General features: G+C 44.3%; 1 protein-coding gene across 3 annotated transcripts in view; it reads left to right on the top strand.

Moving 5' to 3' along the window:
- Positions 1-27095, top strand: part of SORL1 (sortilin related receptor 1) — a 226472-nt gene that overhangs the window by 68511 nt on the left and 130866 nt on the right. For 2 of the 3 annotated variants that reach the window (XM_006148800.3, XM_027771986.1), the window contains exons 7-9: positions 17014-17115; positions 18078-18247; positions 24423-24615. In XM_006148800.3, the coding sequence (XP_006148862.1) occupies positions 17014-17115; positions 18078-18247; positions 24423-24615 (465 nt within the window). The remainder of the gene's footprint in view (positions 1-17013; positions 17116-18077; positions 18248-24422; positions 24616-27095) is intronic. The other variant, XM_027771985.1, reaches the window with a different exon arrangement.

Genomic DNA, 27095 nt, shown 5'->3' on the forward strand with positions numbered 1-27095 from the left:
TTTCCTCCTCACATGTGCATCAAACAAGGACGCGGTCTGTGGGTTTGATGGACTCGCCTGTCTGTCCTCACAGGTGAGGCACCACCCACAACTTGCAGGATGCAGACATTGCCCCAGGGCAGGGACTGGCAAACCATGACCCTCCACCTGTTTTTGCAAAGAAGGCTTTAATAAAGAGAGATTTTTGCTATAGGGTGTGTGTGCTTGGTGGAGAGACAGAGAGAGATAGAGACAGAAAGTGAGAAATTACCTGCGGGGGTGCTAGCCATACCACAAATCCTTCTCTTCCATTCTCCTCTCAGGATTTTGGGCTTGCACGCACAGGTACCCATTGTGTTTTAAGCCACTGGTTCTGGGACACAAACTGTGGTCAGCTACGTGGGAGTTTAGCGATATAACCATTAATGCCATCTGCTGGTCCCTGCAAATAAAGTCTTGCTAAAAAAAATCATTTATTTAATTTTATTTATTATTATTATTATTTTTAAAATGTGTCATAGGGCACATGTGCTCACCAGAGAGAGACAGACAGAGAGAGGGAAAGTGAGAAAGCAAGCTACCTGGTCCGGGACTTGAACCACGGTCAGCTATGTGGGAATCCAGCACCTCAACTACCATGCCACCTGTTGGCCCCGCAAATAAAGTTTTTTTGGAACACAGCCATACTGACGTTCTTATGTATGGTTCAGGACTGCTTTCATGCCATAGTGGCAGACCTGAATAGCTACATGGAAGCAGTGTAGCCCACAAAGCCCAATATATCTGTTGCGTTGAACTTCGCAGGTACAGGCTGCTGCCCTCGCCACTGGTATCAAGCAACCCGCATTGTAAGGCTTGATGAGTCTCAGGCATTATCACAAAAAGTACAGGTTTAGGCTTTAAATTATGCCCTGTTAATGCGAGGGTGGGCTCTTTAGAATATTATGGCCAATTAAGATATCTTGAATGCCCAAGTGAGAACCCACTTATATGTTCGTGATTCTGCCTGACCAACTTCCAATTTGATGATTGACAACCGATTTCGAACCTTCATTCTGCTAATTCAAAGTCTGTGGTTGATCGGAGATAATAGAAAACCTTGGTAATTGCCTCAGGGTTTGGTTTGACTAAAATTGGGGTGTGAATTTTAGGGTAATTGACCAAAACTAAACTACTGACAGATTTTAAAAATTGTGATATTACTTAAATGTATGCAAATGCAAATCTAGATATAAGTATCTAATGCATCTAACTTTCATATATAACAACAAAACTGAAACATTTATAGATTAAAGGTATAATACCAATCAATTTAGAATTAATATTAATTTGTTAGGACACCTATATTGAGATGCAGTTCATGTATTATACAATTCACCCCAAGTGTACAACTCAGTGATGTTTCATATTTTCACGGGGTTGAACAGTGTTCATCACTACTGATTTCTAAAGATTTTCATCCACCCCTAAAAGAAACCCTGTCCCTTCTCCACTCAGCTTCTGGCAGCCACTAATCTACATTCTGTCTCTATGAATTCGCCTCTCTGGGACACTTTGTATAAAGGCAATCCTATAACATGTGTAGTCATTGGTTTCTTTCACAGTGTCATGTTTTCACATTTCATTCATGGGTAGCATGTTTTATTACATGTCAGTCCTTTTAAAGGGCTTAATATATTTCCTTGTATAGCCAAAACACATTTTTGAAAAAGAATTATTTATTTTTATTTATCATTATTACTTTTAATTTGCCACAGGGCACATGCACTCATCAGACACACACACATACACACACACACACACACAGATTGAGAGAGAGAGAAAGAGAGAGAGAGAGAGAGAGAGAGAGAGAAAATGTGAGCAAGCTGCCAGGTCCAGGACTCAAACCGTGGTGGGTCATGTGAGAAACCAGTGCCTACCCACCATATCACCTGCTGGCCCCAGTTATAACACATTTTACATACCTATTTATTAGTCCATTTGGATTGTTTATAATTTTTGACTGTGATAAATAGTATTGCTAAGAATGTTTATGTGCACATTTATGTATAGGTATATGTTTTAAATTTTATTAGATATTTATCTAGGAATGTTAATTGCTGGGTCATACGGTAATTCTATGTTTAACTTTTTAAGAAGCTGCCAAATTATTTTCCAAATTGACCACACCATTTTACATTCCCATCAGCAATGTATCGGGGTTGTAAATTCTCTGTATCCTGCCAACATTTGTTATTGTCCGTCTTTTTGATTATAGCCATTCTTGTGTGAAGTGGTATTGCATATGGTTTTGATTTGCATTTCTTGATGACTGATCATGGTGAGCATCTTTTTATGTGCCTGTTGGCCTTGGACAAGTATGTTTTCAAATTCTTTGTCCAGTTTTGATTTGGGATCTTTATCTTTTTATTGTCAAGTTGTAATAGCAGATATATATATAAATAAATGCATTCTGCTATTTCATGGGTTAGCTTTTCATTTTTTGGATGGTATCCTTTTCAGTACAAAAGTTTTTAATTTTTAAAAAAATAATTATTTATTTATTATCATTATTTTTCAATTTTGAGCAGAGTCAGAGAGAGAGAGAGAGAGAGAGAGATTGAGAGTGAGAGAGCAAGCTGCCGGTTTGGGACTCAAACTGTGGTCAACCATGTGGGAGTCCAGCGCCCTTAACCACCATGCCACCTGTCAACCCCCAAAAGTTTTTAATTTTAATGAAGTCCAGTTTATCTATTTTTTTCTTTTGTGGTTTGTGTTATTGGCTTTAATATCTAAAATCTTGAAGATTTGCTCCTCTTTTTGCTTTAAGGATGTTATAAGTTTAGCTCTTACAGTTACTTCTGTGAGTCATTTTCAGTAAATTTATGCATCTTTGTGAAATGGTGTTCATTTTCAGTTTTTTCATGTACATAACCAGCTATGCTAGTACCATTTCTGAAAGACTATACTTTTCCTTTTATATTGGGTTGTTGGAAAAGTCATGAAGTATTTTTTTCTATGTTTTTCTTTGCAGGAATACGTCATGACTTTTCCCATAACCCAATATTATTTACACCTTTATTGAATATGAATTGACCATAAATATAAAGATTTATTTCTGGACTCTTAATTTTAATTTTTTTTTTTAAAGTTTGTTTATTTTTTGTTTGCAAAACACAGACAGAGAAGCAGACAGAGAAAGCCCAAAGGGACAGATTGTGGTCTAGGCTCAGTCTTACCTGGGCTGGATCAGGACACATGAATGCATGACTAGCATGCTCAGGGAAGACCTGTGTCTTGAACCCAGGATCTTTCCCATGTGGGTCTGGTTGAATTATTGTTGTACCACTGTGCAGCCTCTGGACTCTTAATTCTATTCCATTGATCTATATTTCTGTTTTTAGGCCAGTAGCATATTGTCTTGATTAATATTTCGATAGCTTTGTAGTAACTTTTAAATTTGGAAAGTTTGAGCCCTTCAGCTTTTCTTTTCAGGTTTTGTATCAACTATTGTGGATTCCTTGATTTTTTTTTCAGACATATTTTTATTTATTTTAAAAATTATTTAATTTTATTTATCATTATTATTTTTAATTTGATCAGAGAGAGAGAGAAAGCAAGCCTCTGGGTCCAGGCCTCAAACCACAGTCGACCATGTGGGAGTTCAGTGTGTCAACCACCACACTACCTACCAGCCCCTTCAGACATATTTTAAGATCGGCTCGTCAGTTTTTACAAAAAAAAAAAGAAGAAAAGAAAAGAAAAAGACAGATGGGATGTTTGACAGGGATTACGTTGAATCTGTAAATCAACTTGGAGAGTTATTTTCATCTTAATAATATCTGTACCAATACATGGACAAGGGATGCATTTCCATTATTTAAGCTTTTTTTCATTTCTTTCATATAGGTTTTGTAATTTTCAATGTACATGTTTGAACTTCATTGTAAAATTTTTTTCACTTATTTTGATTTTATTGAGCCTTATTTTAAGAGTTAACAACATATGGTCTATCTTGAAACTTTGAGAAGGATGTGTATTCTATTGTTGGGTGTTAAGTTCTATAGATATTTATTATGGCTACTTTGTTGGTAATGCCATTTAAGTCTTTTTTCCTGCCTTTTTGTATCTATATTGAGAACAGTATATTGAAATCTCCACTATAGTTGAATTATCTATTTCTAGCTTCAATTCCGGCAGTTTTCCTGCGTGTGCTTTGAGTTTGGTTTATAATAAGTAACTCTTCCAAACTATCACTTTTGTCATTATAAAATGCCCTTCTTTGTCTCTAATAACTATTTTTGTCTTAAGGTCTATTTTGTCTATTACTATAGCTACTCAATTTTTCTTTAGAGTACCATTTACTTGGTATATCACTTTCCATATTTTTGTTTCAACCTTTTTGTATCTTTGAACCCTTGTGTAGAAAGCATATAGTGTCATATCTATTCTCTATTCTCCTAGTCCCTGCCTTTTGCTTAGAGTGTTTAATCTACTTACATTTAATGTAATTACCAAGAGATAGGCAACATATCTTTCCTTTTACAATCTGCTCTCTATATGTTTCTTTCTCTCTTGTTTTTGTTCCTCCATCATTGCCTTCTTTTATATCAAATACATATTGTTTAGAGTATCCTTTTAATTCTTTTGTACATTTTTTTTAAACTAATTTTCCCCCCCAGGTACTTTCTTAAGTTTTACTCAGTAAATAGTAAGCATCTTAATTTTTAAAGTCTAATTTGGATTAATTTCAATAGTTAAAATCTTTATTTCTAAATTAAAAAAAAAAATCTTTGTTTCTATATGTAGTAGCTCCATGGCATCCTCCCCACCCCCAACCATTTTGTGCTGTTGTTGACCCATCTTTGTGTATTTTAAGCCCATCAACACGGTTTTAGTCTTATTGAAGACTTCTTGTATCTGATGAGTCACTTTTCTTTTCCTGCTTTCAAGATTCTCTCATTAGGGACCAGCAGTTAGCATAATGGTTATGCCATATAGTCAACCATGGTTCAAGTCCTGGATGGACCCAGTGGCTTAAATTCACACTGGGCACGTGTGTGGGCATTCCCAAGGTCCCAAGTGGAGAATGGAGAAGGGATTGCAGCACCACCACCACCCGGGGGTGATTTCTTGCTTTCTGTCTCTCTGTCTCTCTCTGTCTTTCTGGTGAGCGCATGTGCCCTATAGCAAAAAAACCTCTCCAAAAAAAGATTCTCTCATTACCTTTGACTTTGAACAGTTTTACTCTGGAATGTCCTGGTGTGGATTCCCGAGTTTATTCTACTAGGAGTTCATTGAGTTTACTGGATATTTAGATTCATGTCTTCATCAGACTTGGGGAATTTTTGCTCATTCTCCTCTTCAGATAGTTTTTCTGTTTTTATCAGTGATTCCTATAAGGTATATATCACTTGACGATATCCCAGAGGTTTCTTAGAGTCTGTTCACTTTTTAAATGATTCTCTCTTTTCCTCAGGAAGAATCATCACAATTGACTTGTCTTAATGTTCACTGCTGCTTTCTTTTGCCAGTTCCATACTGCTCTTGAATGCCTCTAGGGAATTTTTCTTCAAGTTATACTTTCCAACTCCAGAAGTGGTATTTGTTTCTTTTTTATAATCTCTATCCTTATTAGTAGGATAGAAATAGAAGTGAGACATTGTTCTCATACTTTCCTTTAATCTTTATGTGTGATTTCCTTTTCTTTGATTATATCTATTTATTTAATTTTTAAAGGATTATTTTATTTAACTTATTCATTTATTTATTTTAATTTCACCAGGAAGGGACAGAGAGAGAGAGAGAGAGAGAGAGAGAGAGAGAGAGAGAGAGAGAGAGAGCCGCTAGGTCCGGGACGTGAACCACAGTCCGCCATGAGGGAGTCCAGCACCCTTAACCACCACACCACCTACCGGTCCCTCTCTGATTATATTTATGATAGCTAGTTTAAATTTTCATTATTAAGTGAAGTATCTGTAGCAGTTTCTGTTGCTACTTATATGTTTTTCTTATATATAGGTTTTAGTTTTTGCTTGTCTTGTAATTTTTTGTTAAAGACTAGGCATTTTAAACAGCGTGATGGCTTCTCATATGAAAATACCCAGTCTTCAGGTTTTTCTGTTGTTACTGTTTGTTGTTGGTTTTTGTCAAGTGAGTTTCTTGTGTTGTTTCTGTGAAATTTGTCTTCTTAATTTTGCATAGCTACTGAACAGGCAGAAAACTCAGGTTAGCTTAGTTGTCAGCCAATACTTCGACAAGGATTTTCTCTAAATACTTTGAACCAGTACATCTCCCAGCCTTTCCTGATGGCCTCTGGGTGTGTGTTGGCTTATGCCTTCAATGTTTTGACAGGCAATTTACAACTCCTCTTTCCAGCTTCACATACTGTTTGTGCAGTGCCTGAAGGTGAGCTGGAAGTGAGAAATTAGACTCTTCTGTTCTTTCCTGAGCATACTCAGAACTCTTAGGTGCTTCTAACCTTGTAGATTCTCAGATATTTCAGAACTTACCTCTTCTTCCCCAGTTATTCCATTTAAGCTTTTTAGTTAGCTTCTTTTTAGTCTCAGCTGGCAACACTGCCTCCCAGGGCTGTGATGTTAAACATTTGCTGGTTGTCACTCATTGTTTTCCATTACTGCCTTGGCTGGCTCGCAGGCGGTTTGCACAGTGAGCTGAGTCAGGTATACTAAGATAACACCTGAGAATGCAGCAAGCTGCCTGGCAGGTCAAATAGTAACACTTTTTTTTCTCAGTGTGGGGCTTTTTGGGAGTTTCTGACCTGTTCTGTTCTTTTCAGTGGCTGCTAGGCTACTTGTTTTCATGACTTGTACTTAGGAGGCTGTGGATTTCCAAAGCTACAATGGTGCTAGAGAGAGGCGTGAGGGACAGGAAAGTGAAATGTCACAAAACTGGCTATTCTAGCTTTGCTTCAGCCCTTTCCTTCTCTCCTCTCCCGTTCCCTCCTATTTTCTAGAGAGAGAGAGAGAGAGAAAGCATCCCTCCATGGGGGATGGTCATGACACAATCCATTCTCCATTTCTTCTTTTTGGGATTTTGGGCATGCACACGCATGTGTTTAGTATGCGTTTTAAGCTGGCAGGTCTGGGACTTGAACCACACAGTCAGCCATGTTGGACCCAGCTGCCCTTAACCACCATGCCACTGGCTAGCCCCACTCTTTTCTTTTCTTATGAGGGAGGAAGGGAGAGAGGCAGATACATTTTCATGAGAGGGCCTCACCATGTCTGATCCTCCTATCCTGGCCTCCCAATTAGCCAGGATGATGGGTACATGTAAGTGTGCTCATTGTGTTCAGGTTGGCCTGGAGCTGGGCCTGGCCCCACACACTTGAAAACAAGTGTACCGTCTCGCAGGGCATGGTGCTACCTGAGTGCCAATGTGACTGGGCCTGCTCTTTGGATTTTTGCAAACCTTTATGTACTTTTCAGAATTCTTAACAAGTTGACTTTGAGAATTATTGTCAGTGTTTTTCTTGCTTTTATGGATGAATGACCCTTTAGCATTCCTGACTCTAATTCTGGAAGTACATCTAATTATTAACAACTTTATAAGCTTTTTTTCTTAAATAATAATTTTTTAACTTTATTATTTTTCCAATTTGATCAGAAAGTGACAGAGAAAGAAAGAGAGGGAAACTGAGAAAGCAAGTTACCAGGTCCAGGACTCGAACTGCTATTGGCCATCTGGGAGTCGAGTGCCCCCCAACCACCGTGCCACCTGCCGACCTCCCCCCCACTACTAATTTTTTTCCCCTGGAATATTTTAAAGCAAATCCTAGGTGTCATAGTTTGTCTGTTTTTCTTTTTTCTTTCTTTTCTTTTTTTTTCTTTCTTTGGAGAGGTTTTCGCTATAGGGCACGTGCACTCACCAGACAGAGACATAGTGACAGAAAGCGAGAAATCAACCCCCCAGGGGGATGGTCATGCTGCACTCCCTTCTCCTCCATTCTCCTCTTGGGATCTTTGGCCTGCACGCACACGCGCCCGGCATGAGTTTTAAGCCACCGGGTCGACTACGTGGGAGTCCAGCGACATAGCCATTACGCTAACTGCTGGCATAGCTTGTCTGTTTTATTTAAGACGTTTGGGGTAAATGACCTATTGGAGGAGGATGCTCTGTTAAACTTTGTACCTGCTCCAGAAAGGTGTGGGGTGACTGCGTGGTGCGGGCACTTCCGCCTTCATTCCTGGACTCCTACATGCCTTGGGATGCCACGGATCTCCCACCAGTTTTCTAGCTGAACTGCTGTGTAACGTGCATCTCAGTATCTCACTGCAGTACCCTTTGGCCTTTGCTTGATAAGATATGCCATTTATTTATTTCTTTTCTTCTGGATCTCTCATTTCTTTTTCTCTTGACCGAGTCTCAAACATAAATTGTGCCCTGGCCTGCAGGGCGAAGGGACATGGGACTCAGAGTGGAAGCAGGTAGTGGGAGAGAAAGAACAAAGACACAGGCGCACAGGCAGACAAAGCCGGGCTCAGGTGGTCCGGGCATCACTGACGGAGACAACCGAGGCCCAGAACACGCCCCAGGGTTATTCTTTTTTTTTTTTTTTTTTTTCCCCCCCCGGGGTTTTTTTTTTTTTTTTTTTTTTTGGTGGGGGAGTTTGCTATAGGGCGCTTGCACTTGCCAGACAGAGAGAGACAGAAAGACAGAAAGCGAGAAATCACCCCCAGGGGAGATGGCCACCTCGCAATCCCTTCTCCTCCATTCTCCTCTCGGGATCTTAGGCATGCACGCACATGTGCCCGGCGTGAGTTTTAAGCCACCGGGTCCGGGATGCGAACCGTTGTCGACTATATGGGAGTGCAGCGACATAGCTATTATGCTAACTGCTGGTCCCCAGGGTTATTCTTTTATAGGGCCGTGGGGGCGGGCATAGCGGGAGGTAAAGCCAGGTGTCGTCTATTACTGACGGCCGCTCTGGAGCATCTTGTGGCCTGTGGTTCTAAATAAGCCCCACCTGGCCTTTTCTGGCTAAAAGCATTTCCTTTAGCCTCCGCCAGCTGTGCAGCATCGGCCCAGGCCAAGTCTGTGCTCTGCTCCTCTTTAAAGGTCACTATTGTTCAGGTCAGATTCAGCCACTCCCTGCAAAGTTGAAATTCAGGTCATTCAGATACTTAATATTAATTTATTTTTAATGATCAGAAATGAAAACACAAAATTAAAAAAAAAAAGTATACATCTTCATACCCTACAAAAGGTCTGACATAGAAGCATTTAAATAATTCCTAATTGTGGGGCCAGCAGGTGGCATGGTGGTGAAGGCATTGAATCCCACATGACTAACTCCACTGTTCAAGTCCTTGACCTGGCAGCCTGAAAATCACACCACGTGCTTGTGTGTGTGTGTGTGTGTGTGTGTGTGTGTGTGTGTGCGCCCCAAATCCTGAGAGGAGACTGGAGGAGAAGGGATTGCAGAATGTCCATTCACCCTGGGGTGGGGGGCGGTAATTTCTCACTTTCCCCTGTCTCTCTGGTGAGCACAGAAACCCTATGGCAAAAACAAAACAAAACAAAACAAAAACCAAAAAATAGCCATCAAAAAATATAAAATAATAATAACTTCTAGTTGATGAAAGTGTGTGTGTGCTGGTAGATGCGTTGGTTGGTCCAGAGTTTCAGCGAGGCCATTTCTTCTCTTTTGAAAATAAAGAGTTTGACCTATGAATTCTTCTAAGAACGTAGCCTATAAATGGTGTGGTGCAGTTCTGAAAATAATAATTAAAACTAATTTAAAGTTCATTAACGTGTGCTTCTGGAAACTACCTTGTTGCCTGTTAATAGCTGTGAAATAGAACACTGTCTAAGATACGCTGCTAATGAAAAAAAGTCAAATGTGGAGCAGTAAGATATACTATTCATGGAAAACATTAAGTCGCACAATCGTATTTATTTTATGATCCCATGAGTACATGAAGAGTCAAACTGTACCGATTTGGACTTGGGTGAGGCTGCTGGTTACAGACGGAGGTAAAAGGGGCTTGGCCAAGATGGGAGTTTGGTTTTCTCTCCAGCGCTTCCTGGAGATGGGCCATGTAGGGCTGGTAGGTCGGTGTCCTGGTGTTATTTGGGACCCAGGCTTTTTGTCCTTCCACCCTAACTAGCGACTTCCACTCTCCAGGTTACCTCGTGGTTGAAGATGTCCGTACTAGCTTGAAGCCCTTATTGTGGCTGGGAAGAATAAGGAAAGACAGAAAGGCCGAAGTAGCACACTTTCCAGCTCATTCGGTCCCTCTAGTCAGCCCTCCTAGAAATCCACTGCATTGTTTCTGTTGTGTCTCATAGGCTGGTACCAGTCACATGGCCGCACATGGCTGCAGAAAAGTTGTGCGCTATCTCTGGGTGGTGGGCGAGGATCTGCTGTTCAGGAGGAAAGGGGTAATCGATGTTGGTGGCAGCTGTAGCATTGTCTGTCACTATGCAAATACGCTGTGCACTGTCACATCTGAAAGAATCCCCAGAGCTATTAGCCAATAGGCGCCCTGGGGAGTAGTGGAGCGTCCTAGAGGGAGGAGCAGAACTTCTGCATTTTATCCGATGCCCATTTACACTGTTGGATGTTTTCCACGAGACGAAGCATCCTTTGGTTTATTAGGAAATATATCAGGGCCTTACAGTGTACTTTGCAATGAGCAGTATGCCAGTTTCATTGTTAATATTTTTCTTGGTGGCAGTCAAATAATACAATAACTCTTTAAAAATACATTAGGAGGGGCCGGCAAGTGGCATGGTGGTTAAAGGCGCTGAACTCCCACATGGCCAGACACGGTTCAAGTCTCAGACCTGGTGGCTTGCTTTCTCACTTCCTCTCTCTCTCTGTGTGTCTCTCTGATCAAACTGGAAAATAATAATAATAATAATAAATAAAGTTAAAATAATTCTTTAAAAAAAAATACATTAGGAGTGAGCCGAATTGTCCAGGTTTAGGAGTAATTGTTCAGAAGCTAGTGGGATAGATGCATTTTGGGATTCTGTTTTTGGACGAGCATAGTATTCTGTGATTTTTGCATTTATGGGTTAACATTGGCCTTGATGTACATACTTAATTCTCAGGCCTCCTAGCAATAATCACTAAGTACTTTTAGCTAATGATGGGCCTGAGTGGCACTGAGAAATTGCTCTTTCTAAACTCTATTCACAGCTGGAAGGCGTGGGAAAAAAATACGAACCATAAACATGTCTATTTCCTTGCTCATGTAATCCTACGTCATGTGGGAGTCCAGCGCCTTAACCGCTATACCACCTGCTGGGCACATTATTATATTCATAAAGAGTCAAATTTGTAGAGGGTGACTAAAACAAATCCTCTGACACAGCTGTGGAATCTTACTGATTTGATGAAGGCGTTTGTAACATATATGTAACAATTTTGCTTTGGACTATTTTCTCATTTGGATAATATGAGGGAGGTCTTCAAAAACTTGTGGAAAATCCATATTATGAAAAATCTATACATGAATCTCCCAAATGTTTGCATTGAAATAAATTTATATGTAAAGGTATGGATGTATGTATGTATGTATTTGAATTGTCAGAGGGCACAGGCACTCACTAGAGAGTGAGCGAGTGAGCGGGAAGGTGCACTCCTCAGTGGGGTGTAGTCATGCTATAATCACTTCTTCTGTATTTCTCCGTCCTATCTGGATTTTGAGACACACGCATGAACACATGCCTGCTGTATTTTCAAGCTGCTGGCTCTGGGATTCAAACTGTAGTTGCCCGGGACCAGCAGATGGCATCATGGTGTGGCTACACTCCCACATGGTGTGTGACTCCCAGATCTGGCGGCTTACATTCTTACTTTCCTTCTCTTTCTCTCTCTCTCTGTCTTTCTCTGGTGGGTGTGTGTGCCCTATAGCAAATTAATAATAATTAAATTAAATTAATAATTTTTTTTTTTTAATAATTCTTAAAACAAAAAACTGTGGTTGACCATGTGAGATCTGCCTTTTCAACCATTAGGCCACAGGGCTGGTTCTAAATGAGTGCTCTAAACATTTTGGAAGACCCCCTTATATTACCCAAATGTGCTTTTTTAAAAAGTAGTTTATTTCTTCTGTGAGAGAGAGAGACAGAGAGACAGAGAGACAGTTACCCCCAGCAGGGTTTCTGTCTGCCGTCCATGCCATCTGTGTCTCTGCCAGCCTGGATCCCAGGCATCTGTGCACATTCCGGCATGCCCAGGGAGGTCCCTGGTTGTGAACCCAGGACCTTTCCTACGTGGATCCAGTTGTATTACTGCAGCACCTCCTGGCCTCTAAACTTGCACTCTAATCCTACTTTTCTATGAACCTTTGAAGTCCTTGTCTGTAATAGATTCATTTTTTTCTCTAACTTCGTGCTGAATCCAAACTATTAATATCATTTTCAGGATGCCATTTTGGAAAGGTAGGGTCTCTCATCCTTCTCTACCTGGTTTCTTTAAAACAAACTACTTTTAACCCTTTGTTCCATGGCGGTTTGAATATGCACACTGCTCAGATGGATCGGGTGGAGCTTTGTGTTTGCCACCTGGGTCTTCATGTGGTCATTACGCATCTCCAGGAGCACAGGGGGCCTCAGTTGTTATATTACAAATAAAATAAATTGCTGGGACCAGCAGTTAGCGTAATGGCTATGTCACTGGACTCCCACGTAGTCAACCGTGGTTCAAGTCCCGGACCCGATGGCTTAAACTCACGCCAGGCACGTGTGCGTGCATGCCCAAGATCCTGAGAGGAGAATGGAGGAGAAGGGATTGCGGCGTGGCCATCCCCCCTGGGGGGTGATTTCTCGCTTTCTGTCTGTCTGTCTGGCGAGCGCACACGCCCTATAGCAAAAACCTCTCCAAAAAAAAGAAAAATAAATAAATAAATTGCTATGGTCCTTACTTATGGAAAGTCAATAGCATTCAATCAATACATAGCAAACTATTAGGTTGTTGGGAAAGTCATGATCTATTTTGCTATGTTTTTCTATGCAAAAATGTGTCATGATTTTCAGGACCGCCTAGTAGTCAGAGATAAATGAAGCCACACTAACTTGGACTGGCGATCCCACCATCCCAGTACCCTCGAGTCCGCGGGGTGGTTACGTCCACAGAGTGGTTATGTCCACGTCAGGTGTGTCTGCTCTGTCTCCCCTGCTAGAGGTGCCTTTGCTTCAGTTCCCCCCTGTGCTCTCAGAGCTGGGAGAAACTGCAGAGCCTTTATAAGCGGTTTCTGTTGTTGTCTTTCCCCATCGTGGACGTTGTAGAGAGTCTGATGAAAGGTATGGCCCCTCTGTAGTAAAACCAATGAGTGCCTATGAGCAAGACATTTTCATAGGAGTTTATGGAGTTCCTGGACCATTTAAACATATCCACAGGGAAGTTCTGATCCCAGTATGTGTCTCGTACAGATGAATAAATTGAGGGGTAGAGAGATGTTGTGATTTTCTTTTTTTTAAGTTTTATTTATTTTTAGTGTTATTTTTGCTATAGGGTGCATGCACTCGCTAGAGAGAGAGAGGGAGAGAAAAGAGAAGGAGAAAGTGAGAAATCACTCCCCTGGGTCGGGGGATGACCCCACCACAATCTCATTTCCTCTATTCTCCTCTCAGGATTTTGGGCACGCATGTGCTTATGCCTGGCGTGAGTTTTAAGCCATCAGGTTCAGAATGCAAACTGTGGTCAGTCATGTGGGAGTCCAGCGCCTTAACCACTATACCACCTGCTGGCCACATTATTATTCTTTCACTTGACCAGAGAGAGACAGAAGAGCATGCAAGCTGCCAGGTCTGTGACTCGAACTGCAGTCGACCCTGTGGGAGTCCAGCGCCTCAACCACCATGCCACTTGCCGACTCCGCGATTTCATGATTTTCTTAGGCTATCGAGCCAGATCTTATTCCAATGCTTTTATATCCATTTTCAAGATCCCAGCTGTGGCTTAGAGTCTCCAAAATACAATGGAATATGGTCAGCATCACCTACCAATGATGTATATTCCAGCAAAAGACCTTACTCAACGAGAACTAGTCCAAGATTGAGAAATAGAATCAAGGAAGATCCTCTAATTCTTGGTGCCTATCAAAGCCATATGACTTTCAGTATCCTCGTAGTCTAAAAATAGGAGAAGGGGCCCAGCCTGGTGGCATTCGGGAGCAAACTGAACTACAGTGCTGGAAGCCCTGTGTTGGCTTGGACATACCAAGTGTGTGAGCACATGTATACCTAAGATCTTGCTGCAGGTCTGGGCATAGGGATCGCTGGGATAGGACCCTGGGAGCACCTTTCTCTCTGACTCTGGTGCACATATACCCATGCCTCTCTCATGAATAAAATGAATGAACTTAGGGACCAGCAGTTGGTGTAATGGCTATGTTGCTGGACTCCCAGGTAATCAACCACAGTTCAAGTCCTAGACCCGGTGGCTTAAACTCATGTGGGGCTCATGTGCGTGCGTGCCCAAGATTCCGAGAGGAGAATGGAGGAGAAGGGATTGTGGCGTGGCCATCCCCCCGGGGGTGATTTCTCACTTTCTATCTCTCTGTCTCTCTCTCTCTTCTTCATGTGGTCATTACGCATCTCCAGGAGCACAGGGGGCCTCAGTTGTTATATTACAAATAAAATAAATTGCTGGGACCAGCAGTTAGCGTAATGGCTATGTCACTGGACTCCCACGTAGTCAACCGTGGTTCAAGTCCCGGACCCGATGGCTTAAACTCACGCCAGGCACGTGTGCGTGCATGCCCAAGATCCTGAGAGGAGAATGGAGGAGAAGGGATTGCGGCGTGGCCATCCCCCCTGGGGGGTGATTTCTCGCTTTCTGTCTGTCTGTCTGGCGAGGGCACACGCCCTATAGCAAAAACCTCTCCAAAAAAAAGAAAAATAAATAAATAAATTGCTATGGTCCTTACTTATGGAAAGTCAATAGCATTCAATCAATACATAGCAAACTATTAGGTTGTTGGGAAAGTCATGATCTATTTTGCTATGTTTTTCTATGCAAAAATGTGTCATGATTTTCAGGACCGCCTAGTAGTCAGAGATAAATGAAGCCACACTAACTTGGACTGGCGATCCCACCATCCCAGTACCCTCGAGTCCGCGGGGTGGTTACGTCCACAGAGTGGTTATGTCCACGTCAGGTGTGTCTGCTCTGTCTCCCCTGCTAGAGGTGCCTTTGCTTCAGTTCCCCCCTGTGCTCTCAGAGCTGGGAGAAACTGCAGAGCCTTTATAAGCGGTTTCTGTTGTTGTCTTTCCCCATCGTGGACGTTGTAGAGAGTCTGATGAAAGGTATGGCCCCTCTGTAGTAAAACCAATGAGTGCCTATGAGCAAGACATTTTCATAGGAGTTTATGGAGTTCCTGGACCATTTAAACATATCCACAGGGAAGTTCTGATCCCAGTATGTGTCTCGTACAGATGAATAAATTGAGGGGTAGAGAGATGTTGTGATTTTCTTTTTTTTAAGTTTTATTTATTTTTAGTGTTATTTTTGCTATAGGGTGCATGCACTCGCTAGAGAGAGAGAGGGAGAGAAAAGAGAAGGAGAAAGTGAGAAATCACTCCCCTGGGTCGGGGGATGACCCCACCACAATCTCATTTCCTCTATTCTCCTCTCAGGATTTTGGGCACGCATGTGCTTATGCCTGGCGTGAGTTTTAAGCCATCAGGTTCAGAATGCAAACTGTGGTCAGTCATGTGGGAGTCCAGCGCCTTAACCACTATACCACCTGCTGGCCACATTATTATTCTTTCACTTGACCAGAGAGAGACAGAAGAGCATGCAAGCTGCCAGGTCTGTGACTCGAACTGCAGTCGACCCTGTGGGAGTCCAGCGCCTCAACCACCATGCCACTTGCCGACTCCGCGATTTCATGATTTTCTTAGGCTATCGAGCCAGATCTTATTCCAATGCTTTTATATCCATTTTCAAGATCCCAGCTGTGGCTTAGAGTCTCCAAAATACAATGGAATATGGTCAGCATCACCTACCAATGATGTATATTCCAGCAAAAGACCTTACTCAACGAGAACTAGTCCAAGATTGAGAAATAGAATCAAGGAAGATCCTCTAATTCTTGGTGCCTATCAAAGCCATATGACTTTCAGTATCCTCGTAGTCTAAAAATAGGAGAAGGGGCCCAGCCTGGTGGCATTCGGGAGCAAACTGAACTACAGTGCTGGAAGCCCTGTGTTGGCTTGGACATACCAAGTGTGTGAGCACATGTATACCTAAGATCTTGCTGCAGGTCTGGGCATAGGGATCGCTGGGATAGGACCCTGGGAGCACCTTTCTCTCTGACTCTGGTGCACATATACCCATGCCTCTCTCATGAATAAAATGAATGAACTTAGGGACCAGCAGTTGGTGTAATGGCTATGTTGCTGGACTCCCAGGTAATCAACCACAGTTCAAGTCCTAGACCCGGTGGCTTAAACTCATGTGGGGCTCATGTGCGTGCGTGCCCAAGATTCCGAGAGGAGAATGGAGGAGAAGGGATTGTGGCGTGGCCATCCCCCCGGGGGTGATTTCTCACTTTCTATCTCTCTGTCTCTCTCTCTCTCTGGCTGCCCTATAGCATAAACCTCTCCAAATAAATAAATAAATAAACAAACAAACTTTAAAAAAAGCACAGGTGAATCAGGGAGAAGAGAACATGCTTTGTGAGCATGTGCGGCTGCTTCTACCCCGTGGGGTTTGGGAACTCTAAGCTCTGCCCTGTCTGGGTCTTCAGTCCCATCACACAATCCTCTAACTTTCTCTGCCTCTGCTTAAGCGTTGGCACCTCTCCCCGCCTCTCCAGGTGTGCGTTCTCCCACCAGATTCTTGTCATTTCTCGTTGAATATCCATGGAGCATCTAGTGTCTGTGCAGATCAGGGTCCAGCATGAACGGCCCAGCCGGAGTCACTCTGATGGTGGGCCCTGCCAGCGAGTCTGCGGACAGGCTCCGCTTTGTGCGCCCAGTAGTGCTGGAGGGATCTGACTTTCCGCCTCCCTTCTCCGCTTGTTTTGAGTGGCTGTCGTCTGGCACAATTAATTTTCTCCTCTTCCTTGGCAGCATCTCCTCGGCAGCCAGCAGCATGCTTCCCTTCAGCTCTGGGTCTCCTTTGGCCGGAAGCCCATGCGAGCAGCCCAGTTTGTCACCAGGCATCCGATCAACGTGAGTGGGGCCTGCTGGAGGGTGGTCTGCTGTCCCCAGTTGGAGGGCAGGGGAAGGGTGTTGTGGCATGTCCTGCCAGGGTAGGTATTTTATGATGCTCTCTGAAATTCCTGCCCAGAGAGATCTCTCTGTAGAGAGCGCCATCATCTTGTTCTCTTATTCCCCATTTTCCTGTTTAAAGTGGAGCCGGGCTGAAGCTGTCATTGGCTTTAGGTGGAGCAGGACTGGCAGAGAGATTGGAGCTGGACTCGGTGGCCCGTGTGGCAGGACTGTGGCAAAGGCGAGTTAGTAGTACACAGCAGCAGTCATTTATTAAGCACCTGCTGTCTATTCTCAGGGTCCCAAAGGGGACACGATTTCGGCCCGACCTTTTAGGAACTGGCATGTCAGAGACCAAGAACTGAGGAGATGAAGGACCAAAGTGCTCGGCGTTTAGCCTATTGGTGGACAGGAGCCATTGGCATAGAGGGGGCCCCTCAGAGAAGTGACTGCAGGCTGGGGCCCTGTCGGAAGCCTTGACTTAGTTGGCTTGGTGGTAGGTGGAGCTCAGCAATACATGATGGAGTCTAGCCAGTTCTTCACTAGTTTCCTTTATCACCTTAGGGGAGATAAAAGTGAAATGCACTCTAAGCTATATTGTCCTTTGCGCTTATGAAAAGTCCTATGGGAACAAGAGGAGGCATTCCTTCCAGAGAGGTTTTTAGGGTCTTGATGGAGTTCAGTGGCCATTCTTAGTCTGTGCCCTGCTTGCCAGTCAGGGACCTGCCTGCCCCAGCTGCACACCAGTTGCCAGGGTCCAAAGGGAGGTCTTTGACGAGTTCGCTGCCACGGTTGGAGAGTCGTCTGTGGCGTTCAGTTGGTCACTGGAACATGTAGAAGTCATTTCTTTCGTGTATAGAGAAAAACCCCACAGGAACTATCTGTTTCTTGACGTATGGATTTTCTGCCTTTTGATGCCGAAGGAATATTACATCGCAGATGCGTCCGAGGACCAGGCGTTTGTGTGCGTCAGTCACAGCAACAACCGCACCAACTTGTACATCTCGGAGGCGGAGGGCCTGAGGTTCTCCCTGTCCTTGGAGAACGTGCTCTACTACAGCCCAGGAGGTGCTGGCAGTGACACCTTGGTGAGGTGAGTCTCTCCCTGGCCATCACCTTCTTTTGTTGGTAAAGGTTTTTGCCATAGGGCATGTGCACTCTCTGGAGAGAGAGAGAGAGACAGAGACAGAGAAAGAGGGAGTGAGAAATCATACCCCAGGGGGATGGCCACACTGCACTCCCTTCTCCTCCCCTCTCTGCTTGGGATTTTGAGCACTCATGCACACACATGCACCTGGTGTGAGTTTTAAGCCATTAGCCAGGTCTGGGTCTTGAACTATGGTTGGCCCCATGGGAATCCAGCGCCTTTACCACCATACCACCTGCTACCAGGTCTGGGTCTTGAACTATGGTCGGCCCCATGGGAATCCAGCGCCTTTACCATCATACCACCTGCTGCCCCACCCCCACCCCCCTCGGGCCTTCACAGGTCTGCATACCTGTAAGCCCTTCTCTAACTGAGTGGTTTCAATATTAGCTGCCTTTGTGGGCTCACCGGGGGAGCTTTCCGAAATCCTGATGCCTAGCTTGTAAGCCAAGAGGTCATGGTTGAATTGTTGGCAGTATGATCAGGTCTGAGGATTTGAAAAGCTCCCCAGGTAGTTCTTACAGGCAGCCAAGGCTGAGAACTGCTGCTCTAGGAGACGTTCAGGGTCACAGCCACCCTGGTAACCACTCCCTTGGGCTCCCTTCATTCAATTGTCTGGCTCTGGTTTCTGAGCCTATGAGAAAGAGCACTTGGGGAACAGCATCCAGTGAGGGGAGCTGGCAGAGGCACCCGTGGGCCCTGCTTCCGAGGACTCAGGCTAGTTGACGTCAATACTCTTTTTCTTAAAGGTAATTACAAGGTATCGTTTTTCTAGGGAAGGCACCAGAGTCATCCGGCCTTCACCCATAAGTCACATGCTTGGAGTGGTTTTGCAGTGTCCATGATGGGTGTTCTCAGAGCACCACACCCATCGAGGGCTAAGGAGGAGCCTGGGTACGGGAAGGATGAGTGCATTCCTAAGTCCCTTTCGGTGCCATAAATCCTGTTACTCTCACTGTTAACATGGCAGACTACACCTGTGCTGGGTGTGACCTGAATAAGATCACGCTCTGCCCTTCCAGAGAGTCTCCGGTGTGAAGGAGGGAGTACTCTGGGTGTGGCTTGCTCTGGGGCTCTGGCTAGCAAGTCAGAGGCCACGCCCCTTCTGTCCCTGTCCCTTCTGCTGGCTAGTCATTCTGTCGTCCATTCAACAAGCGTGCTGCTGTTCTGTGCCAGACGGTGGGCTAGATACCGCACTGAAAGTACGTCCGACGTTCCTCAGCTTACAATGGGCTCGTGTCTCCATCAACTCGTTTTCAGTTAAAATTGTCTTGGGTTGAAGAGCATTTGATACGGGTGTTATGAACGTTAGAGCTTAGCCTACCCTGCCTTATATGTGCTCAGAACGGGCCTGAACGGCTGCAGAACAGTGGCTGCCTGGTGAGTCGGGGAGGACAGGAGAGCAGAGCTGTGGAGGACCATCACGAGTTCGGAGTTGGACTTGCGAGGGTGGAGATACCTGTCAGAAATCCAGTACAGGGGCTGGCAGGTGGTGCGGTGGTTAAAGGCACTGCATTCTCACCCGGTCGACGGCAGTTTGAGTCCTGGACTTGGTGGCTTACTTTCAAGCTTTCCCTTTCTCTCGCTCTGGTCAAATTAAAAATAATAATAACAAATGGGATGAAATAAATAATGATTTTTTTTTAAAAAAGAAATCTAAGCACAGAACTTTCTGCCTGGTCCCTGATAATGCCTTTCTGTCTGCCTTCTTTAGAGGTGCTGTCGGCCTGGCCTCATGGACTGTTTATTACTTGGTGTGTTATAAACCATCCCTGCCATGATTCACTGTGTCGCTCAGGTCCTAGTTTGGTAGACGGAAGCTTTTAGCTCCTTTGGGCTGATTTCTGTGTCTTTCTTTTTTTTTTTTTCTTTTTTTTTTTTTTGAGGGATTTTTGCTATAGGGTACGTGCGCTCGCCAGAAAGACAGAGAGAGACAGAGAGACAGAAAGTGAGAAATCACCTCCCAGGGGGGATGGCCACACCGCAATCCCTTTTCCTCCATTCTCCTCTCAGGATCTTGGGCATGCATGCACATGCGCCCGGCGTGATTTTAAGCCATGGAGTCCAGGATGTGAACAGCAGTTGACTACTTGGGAGTTCAGAAACATAGCCATTACGCTAACTGCTGGTCCCTGATTTCTGTGTCTTTTTACAATAACTTATTTAGGTGAAATTTACATAACATAAACTGTCATTTAAAAGTGAATGATTTGGTGGCATTTAGTCCATTCACCAGTGTGTACAACTGGCCTCTCTGTCTAATTCGAAAGTGTTTTCTTTTCTCCAGAAGAGAACTCTATCATCATGAAGCAATTTCTCCCTCTCTCCCCTCCTCCAGCCTGGAATTCTGATTTCTGTCTCTGATTTACCTTTTCCAGATTTGTCATATTAATAGACTTGTCCAGGAATAGGTGACCTGTGTCTGACTTCTTTCACCTAGCATGTTTTTAAGGATCATCTTTGAGTAGCGTATGTCAGTATCACATTCATCTTTACAGGTGAATATTCTCTTTATCATCCGATTAACTCAAATCTTGAGTCATTGTCTTTCAGGCCTTTTATTGACTAATTTTTTTTTTTTCACTATTGAGAACCTCTGGCCATGGGGTGTGTATGTCATGGCTTACCAGGGATTTCCTTCGCTTCCTCAGTTGTCAGATATTTAGGATAAATATCTCATAATAGGGAGACCAGCAGTTGGCATAATGGCTAGGTTGCTGGACTCCCACTTAGTCGACTGTGGTTTGAGTCCCAGACCCGGTGGCTTAAACTCACGTTGAGTGTGTGTGCGTGCGTGCCTAAGATCCCGAGAGGAGAATGGAGGAGAAGGGATTGTGGCATGGCCATCTCCCCTGGGGGGGTTATTTCTCACTTTCTGTCTCTCACTGTCTTTCTGGTGAGCACATGCGTCCTATAGCAAAAACCTCTCCCCCCCCAAAAAATATATATCTCATGAGAGGCAGATTAAGAGCCAAAAGCCAAAGAGGGAGGCTACCCCGGAAGTCAGACCCTCACAGTGTGACCACGGGGCCACCTCACATGTACAGATGGCCCTTTAAGTAGTTATGGAGATTCCTCCCACCCTGCGAACCTATAGTCTAGATAAGAAATTGAAATAAGGGCCAGCAGGTGGCATAATGTTTACGGCATTGGACTCCCACACAGCCAGCCACAGTTCGTGTCCCAGATCTGGCAGCTGGAAAATCACACCAGGCTTATTTGTACCCTAAATCCCAAGAGATGGAGGAGATGAGATTGCACCATGGCCATCCACCCTGGGGGGTGATTTCTCAGTTTTCTTCTCATTGTCTTTCTCTCTCTCTCTAGTGAGCTCATGTACTCTATGGCAAAAACCTTAATAAAAAAGATAAAAGACATTAAAAAGATTAAAAATAGATTCACATTGGGATGGCCCTATGGCCTAGTTGTTGAGGGTACTGAATCCCACATGGCTGGTGGTACAGTTTGAATCTTGGCCTTGGTGGCTTGAAAACCCCATTGGGATGTGTGTACATGCCTGCCAAAAATGCGGTCCGCAGAGAGAAATGGAGGAGAGAGCACTGCAGTGACTATGCCTGCTGGGGAGTGCTCTCTCGCTCTCTCTCTCTGTCTCTGGTTTGCATACGTGCCCTCTGGCAAATTAAAAAAAAAAGTTTCATGTCGAGATTCAGACCGACATTGCACTCAGCCTGTCTATCGCAGGACTACTGAAGTGAGGTGGGCCCAGGTGAGAGAACTTTGCTCATCTGCATCTCCGTTGCAGACAGATGAAATAGAACAGAGTGATTTGGCAGGATTACATTACACTTCTGTGGGATTTGAAATGAGCTTTTCTTTGAAATGCATAGGAAAATGGGGGTACCCAGGAATGGGTTCTAATTTACTTAGAGAACTGGAGAAAGACCTTTAATGGGGGATGACCCTGGCATTGGCGGGAGGTGCTGTGCAGGGATCGTGTAGCGGCAGTAACTAGACACGGGATGGTTCAGAGGAACTAATGTGCTGATACCGTGTCGGGCCTGTGGGGAGACCTTCAGGAGGAGCACATGCTAGATGGGCAGCGATGGCTGCCAGGGCTGGAGGGGGCCTGCAGGGGCTGGAGGGGCCTGGCTGAACTGCCTGCCAAGTCTTAGCCCAAGGCATTCTGGGAAGAAGGGGAGAAGCACTCTCGTGAGGCCCAGTGAGGATCAAATAGAAGCAGATGGACTTGGAGAGAGTAGTTAGGTGAGGCAGATTGTTGCCGGGCAGGTCAAGGGGAGGAATGGAAGGATGGGTGGGACCCAGGCAGAGGAGTGAGTGAGGTGCAAGAAGCCAGGCTTCTGCTTGGGAGTGAAGGATAAGCTCCAGGAATATGAGCAGGGGGAAGAAATAGGGCTTGCTTAAATATATAACAGACTCAGACCTCCCAGGTAAGCAAACAAACAAACAAAAACAATAAATCATAGAATGGCAGCTTTCATGATACTAGATCAAAAGAAGTAGAGTCAGGAGGGTGATGGGCCTTCAGCCGACTCCTGGGAAAGTGCCTGAAAATCTGGTCTCGACTCTGGCTCCGCATGTAAGATTCTGCCACCTCTCAGTCTGAGGCCGCTTTGTCCACACTCCTTATTTTCCTTGTCCTGCCATGCCTGAGGTTGTCATGCGTTTTTGTCTAAGTTGGTATAGCATCAGGCAGAAGAGATTTACAGGGCAGGTGATGGAAAAAACCAGCTCTGCACTCGATTGCGTGGCCCAGTGGCCCCTGAAATCAAGGGCACACCTCCAATCTTAAAAGCTGTGTGTAAACTCCGGTTACCATTCCTCAGAGATCTGCTTGATCTGTAGAGCATGCACCCTTTCAGTGCACATCTACTGTCCAGTGAAAGCCCAGTAGCTTAGCATAGTAGTCAAAGGCTGGAGGCCTTGATTCTCTGCTCCACTGCTGACAAGTATAACCTCAAGCTTTCTAGAACCATCCTCCTTGTATGTACTGTTTCTTTGTTCTTTTTTTATTTGGGGGGTGTGCACACACACTCGACATCCGGTATGATTTTCGAGCCTCCAGGCCTGGAAGTTTGGCTATGTGGGAGTCCAGTGCGTTAACCACCATGCTACCTGCTGGTGCCACATCCTGTTTCTTTGGGAAAGAAATGCCAGATTCTTTTGGGCTCCCCGACAGAAAACGCTGTGTGTGTCTGCCTGATCAGTGTTGCGTAATGAGTGTGAGTACTGGATGGTGGCTGTGTAACCTCTTCCTCTGTTCCCGCAGACTGGGGTTAAATGTTAAGCCTCAGTGTTGTTATTAAAGTCTCACAGTCTGGCTTCATGTTCACTGTTGAGCAAGGCTTGTTGGGAGATTTGGGGTCCGTTTTGACAGTGAATTTGATTTTGTGTCAATTTCGGCATGTTATATTTATAATCCTAAACCCCCTGGTAGGAGTTGTTCATCAGATAAACATTTTGGCCCCAAAAGTTAAAAAATAAAATAAAATTACTTTTTAAAAAAGAACAGGTTTGGCCAGCAGGTGGCCTGGCACTAGACTCCCACATGGCTGACGATGGTCTGAGTCCTAGACCTGGTGGTTTGATTTCTCACTTTCTCTCTCTCTCTCTCTCTCTCTCTCTGGTGAGTGTGTATTGCTTATAGCAAATTAAAAAACAATAATAATAGTAAATAAAATAATTCTAAAAGAGATATAAAGAACAGGTTATTTAGCCATAAAAAAGAATGAAGTGCTGCTACCCACTTACACGTGGATGCACTTTGAAAGCACCGTGCTGAGTGAAAGTAACCAGATGTAAAAAGGCCGCAAACTTCACGACACCATTTATGTGAACTATGCAGACCAGACACACCCATAGAGACGGAAAGCAGATCGGGGTTGCCTGGGCTCAGGGAGGGGGACCAGACATGGAGAGTGACTACCCAAGGGCCCAGGGTGACCTTGAGGAGGGATGACGGTGCCCTGGCACTGACAGGATGGTGGTTGCCCACCACTGTGAACATCCTCGATGCCGCTGAGTTGTATACTTTACACGGTTAAATGTTGTGTTATTCACAATACAAGCCGGTACTGTGTCCAGTACCATACCACGCAAGTACTGCTTCGGGGTCACAGTTGTGTGTTTTCTCTTACTGTAGGTATTTTGCAAATGAACCATTTGCTGACTTTCACAGAGTGGAAGGGTTACAAGGCGTCTACATTGCTACCCTGATTAACGGTTCTATGAATGAGGAAAACATGAGATCCGTCATCACCTTTGACAAAGGGGGAACCTGGGAATTCCTTCAGGCTCCAGCCTTCACGGGATATGGAGAGAAAATCAACTGTGAGGTATAGATGCGTTCATCTTACTCGGGTTTTTAATACGGATCTGTGTGGTTTCGTACATCTAATAGTCCCTGGAAACATACACCGTCTCGTAGCACTCCATTAATGTCAGATGGAACAGCCTTTTATCTGGATTGCTGCCCTTGTAGTTCCCAAACTGTGCGCCGAGGTACCCTGGGGTGCCATGCACGTTTATGGGCATCATGGACTGTTTTCAGTTTCTGAGAGAAACACCGTGGTACTTAACATTTGTTAGACACCAATGAATGGGTCACTGGAAAATTCATGTGGAATGTTTGCATGTTCCTAAGCAAAACTGTGTCATGACTTTTCTGACACAGCCACAGATGAACTTAGTTCCCAGTTTCAACGTTCGATCATGCTATCTTTCTTTTGATGAGGTTGTGTCGGTAGGAAGTGATTTTCAGCAGTTCATGTAATGGAAAACAAGTGAGAAAATCAGGGTAGAACCAGAAATGAGGGCAGTCGTAACTGATCTATTTCCAATGAAAAGTCGTGTAATGCCTAGAAGGTACACACAGTGCGTTAGTTAGGTAAGTAGGTCACTTAACAATGAACTAGAAACGGGTTTTCTTCCCATTGCCACTTACTGTTATTTCACACTGCATCTGAGTCATGAGGACACACGTGCTTTACTAAGCTGTTTGGACTTAACTATGTGAAAAACACATTTCGATATTTTTTTCTCGCCCAAGGCTGCTATAAAAAACTTATTGCAATATCAATTGTACTTCAGACCTAGAATGTTTGGGGACCCCTGACACCTGCTATTATTTCTGGAGAACTATTTCTTAAATTCCCCTCTGAATGTAATTCAGGAGTCTACAGTGTTGCCTGCCCGTGGCCCCATCTGAAAAGTTGGGAATACTGAAGTATATTATTTGGTTCCATGAAGTGCTCCCACAGGCCTGCAAGCTCCTCTCCTGTCCCTCAGGAGACAGTTATGGATGTGGCCCCTGGACTTGGGTGACACTCCACACCTAGATTCCATATTCCCCTAAGGGGAAAGGAAGTAGCAGAAGGCACTGACTCAGGACCTGTCACATTTTTATTAGACAGTGTTTTTTAGTTTAGTTTTTTTGGAAGACTTTTGCCATAGGTTCGTAGGCTCACAGGAGAGAGGCAGTGAGAGCGAAAGTGATAGCGGGTGGGGGGGATGGCCACCGTTATCCCTTCTCCTCCATTCTTCTCCTGGGATTTTGGGCTCTCGCGCACACCTGCCCAGTGTGATTTTCAAGCCACCAGGTCTAGGGCTTGAAGTGCGGTTAGCCATGTGAGAGTCCAGCACTTGAACTACTACACCACCTGCTGGCCCCAACAGTGGTCTTTCTATTTTTGAATTTCATTTGTGCATACTAAGCTATGTTGCCTCTTCTGCGTGTTGCATCTGCGGCTGTGGGAAATTATTTTAGAGACGCTTGCCTGAGTATATACGTCCTGATCTTTCTTTCCTATTTGGCAGCAAGGCTCGATTTACCATATCAGCTCTAATTTTGGTAAGAGGCAAATACTTAGGAGCTTCCCCTTCTCACCAGTGTCTTTGGACCTCTGCAGTTTGGGCTGATCCCTGCATGGGTGGGGCCTGGGCATTTTTGAGTGTGCTTAAATGGAGAGTAGAGAGCGAGCCTTTGTTAAATAGAATTAGTGGTAGGGTCAGCTCTGTGGCCTGGAGCTTGAGACAGTCAGACCCCGTGTGGCCAGCTGCCTGGTTCAAGTCCTAGACTTGAGAAACACACCAGGTGTGTGTATGTGCATGTCCAAAATCCTTAGGGCAGGAGAGATAGAAGGGAAGAGATTGCAGCATGACCATTTCTCATGGGTGGTCCTTTCTCCTCTCCCTCTTTCTTTGTCTCTGTCTTTGGAAAGCACACATACCCTCTAACATGCGTGTGCATGCACGCACATAAACACACAGAATATAATATAATGGTATTGTTAAAAATATTCACCTTTTGACTTTTTCTGACTGATCAGCTTATTTATGAACTGTAGGACAGTTAATCAGCACTTAGTTTCTGCTTCTGACCTTAGATCCTGGAAAGAATGTATATAAATGGTTAAATCTGGTTACCAGAAGATACAGAACTCTTACATGAATAGACTTCCTTGTAGGAAAAGAAATGTGAGTCAGAACAGGGGAGGGGACAAATAAGTATTTATTTGGGACCCCACTTAATTTGCTTCAATGTCCAGTGGCTTAGACTAGGAAGCCAGCCAGATGAAAACCTGTTAGAGATCCTTTGGTGACAAAAGGAAGTAGATCCAGCCTTATTGTGGTTTTTACTTGACCATAAGCACACACAGTTCAGCATGTCACGTGCATCTGAAGAACACTGAGCAGTTACTTTCTGGCCAGGAGAATCAGGCATGACCATACAGCACAGGCCTCCACCTGATGTTTGCAGAAGAACTATTAAAATTTGAACGCAAGTGAAGAGGCTAGGCTGAATAATTTAAAGCCT

The sequence above is a fragment of the Tupaia chinensis genome, unplaced genomic scaffold (genome assembly GCF_000334495.1).
Source record: "Tupaia chinensis unplaced genomic scaffold, TupChi_1.0 Scaffold000247_1, whole genome shotgun sequence".
NCBI lineage: Eukaryota > Metazoa > Chordata > Mammalia > Scandentia > Tupaiidae > Tupaia > Tupaia belangeri.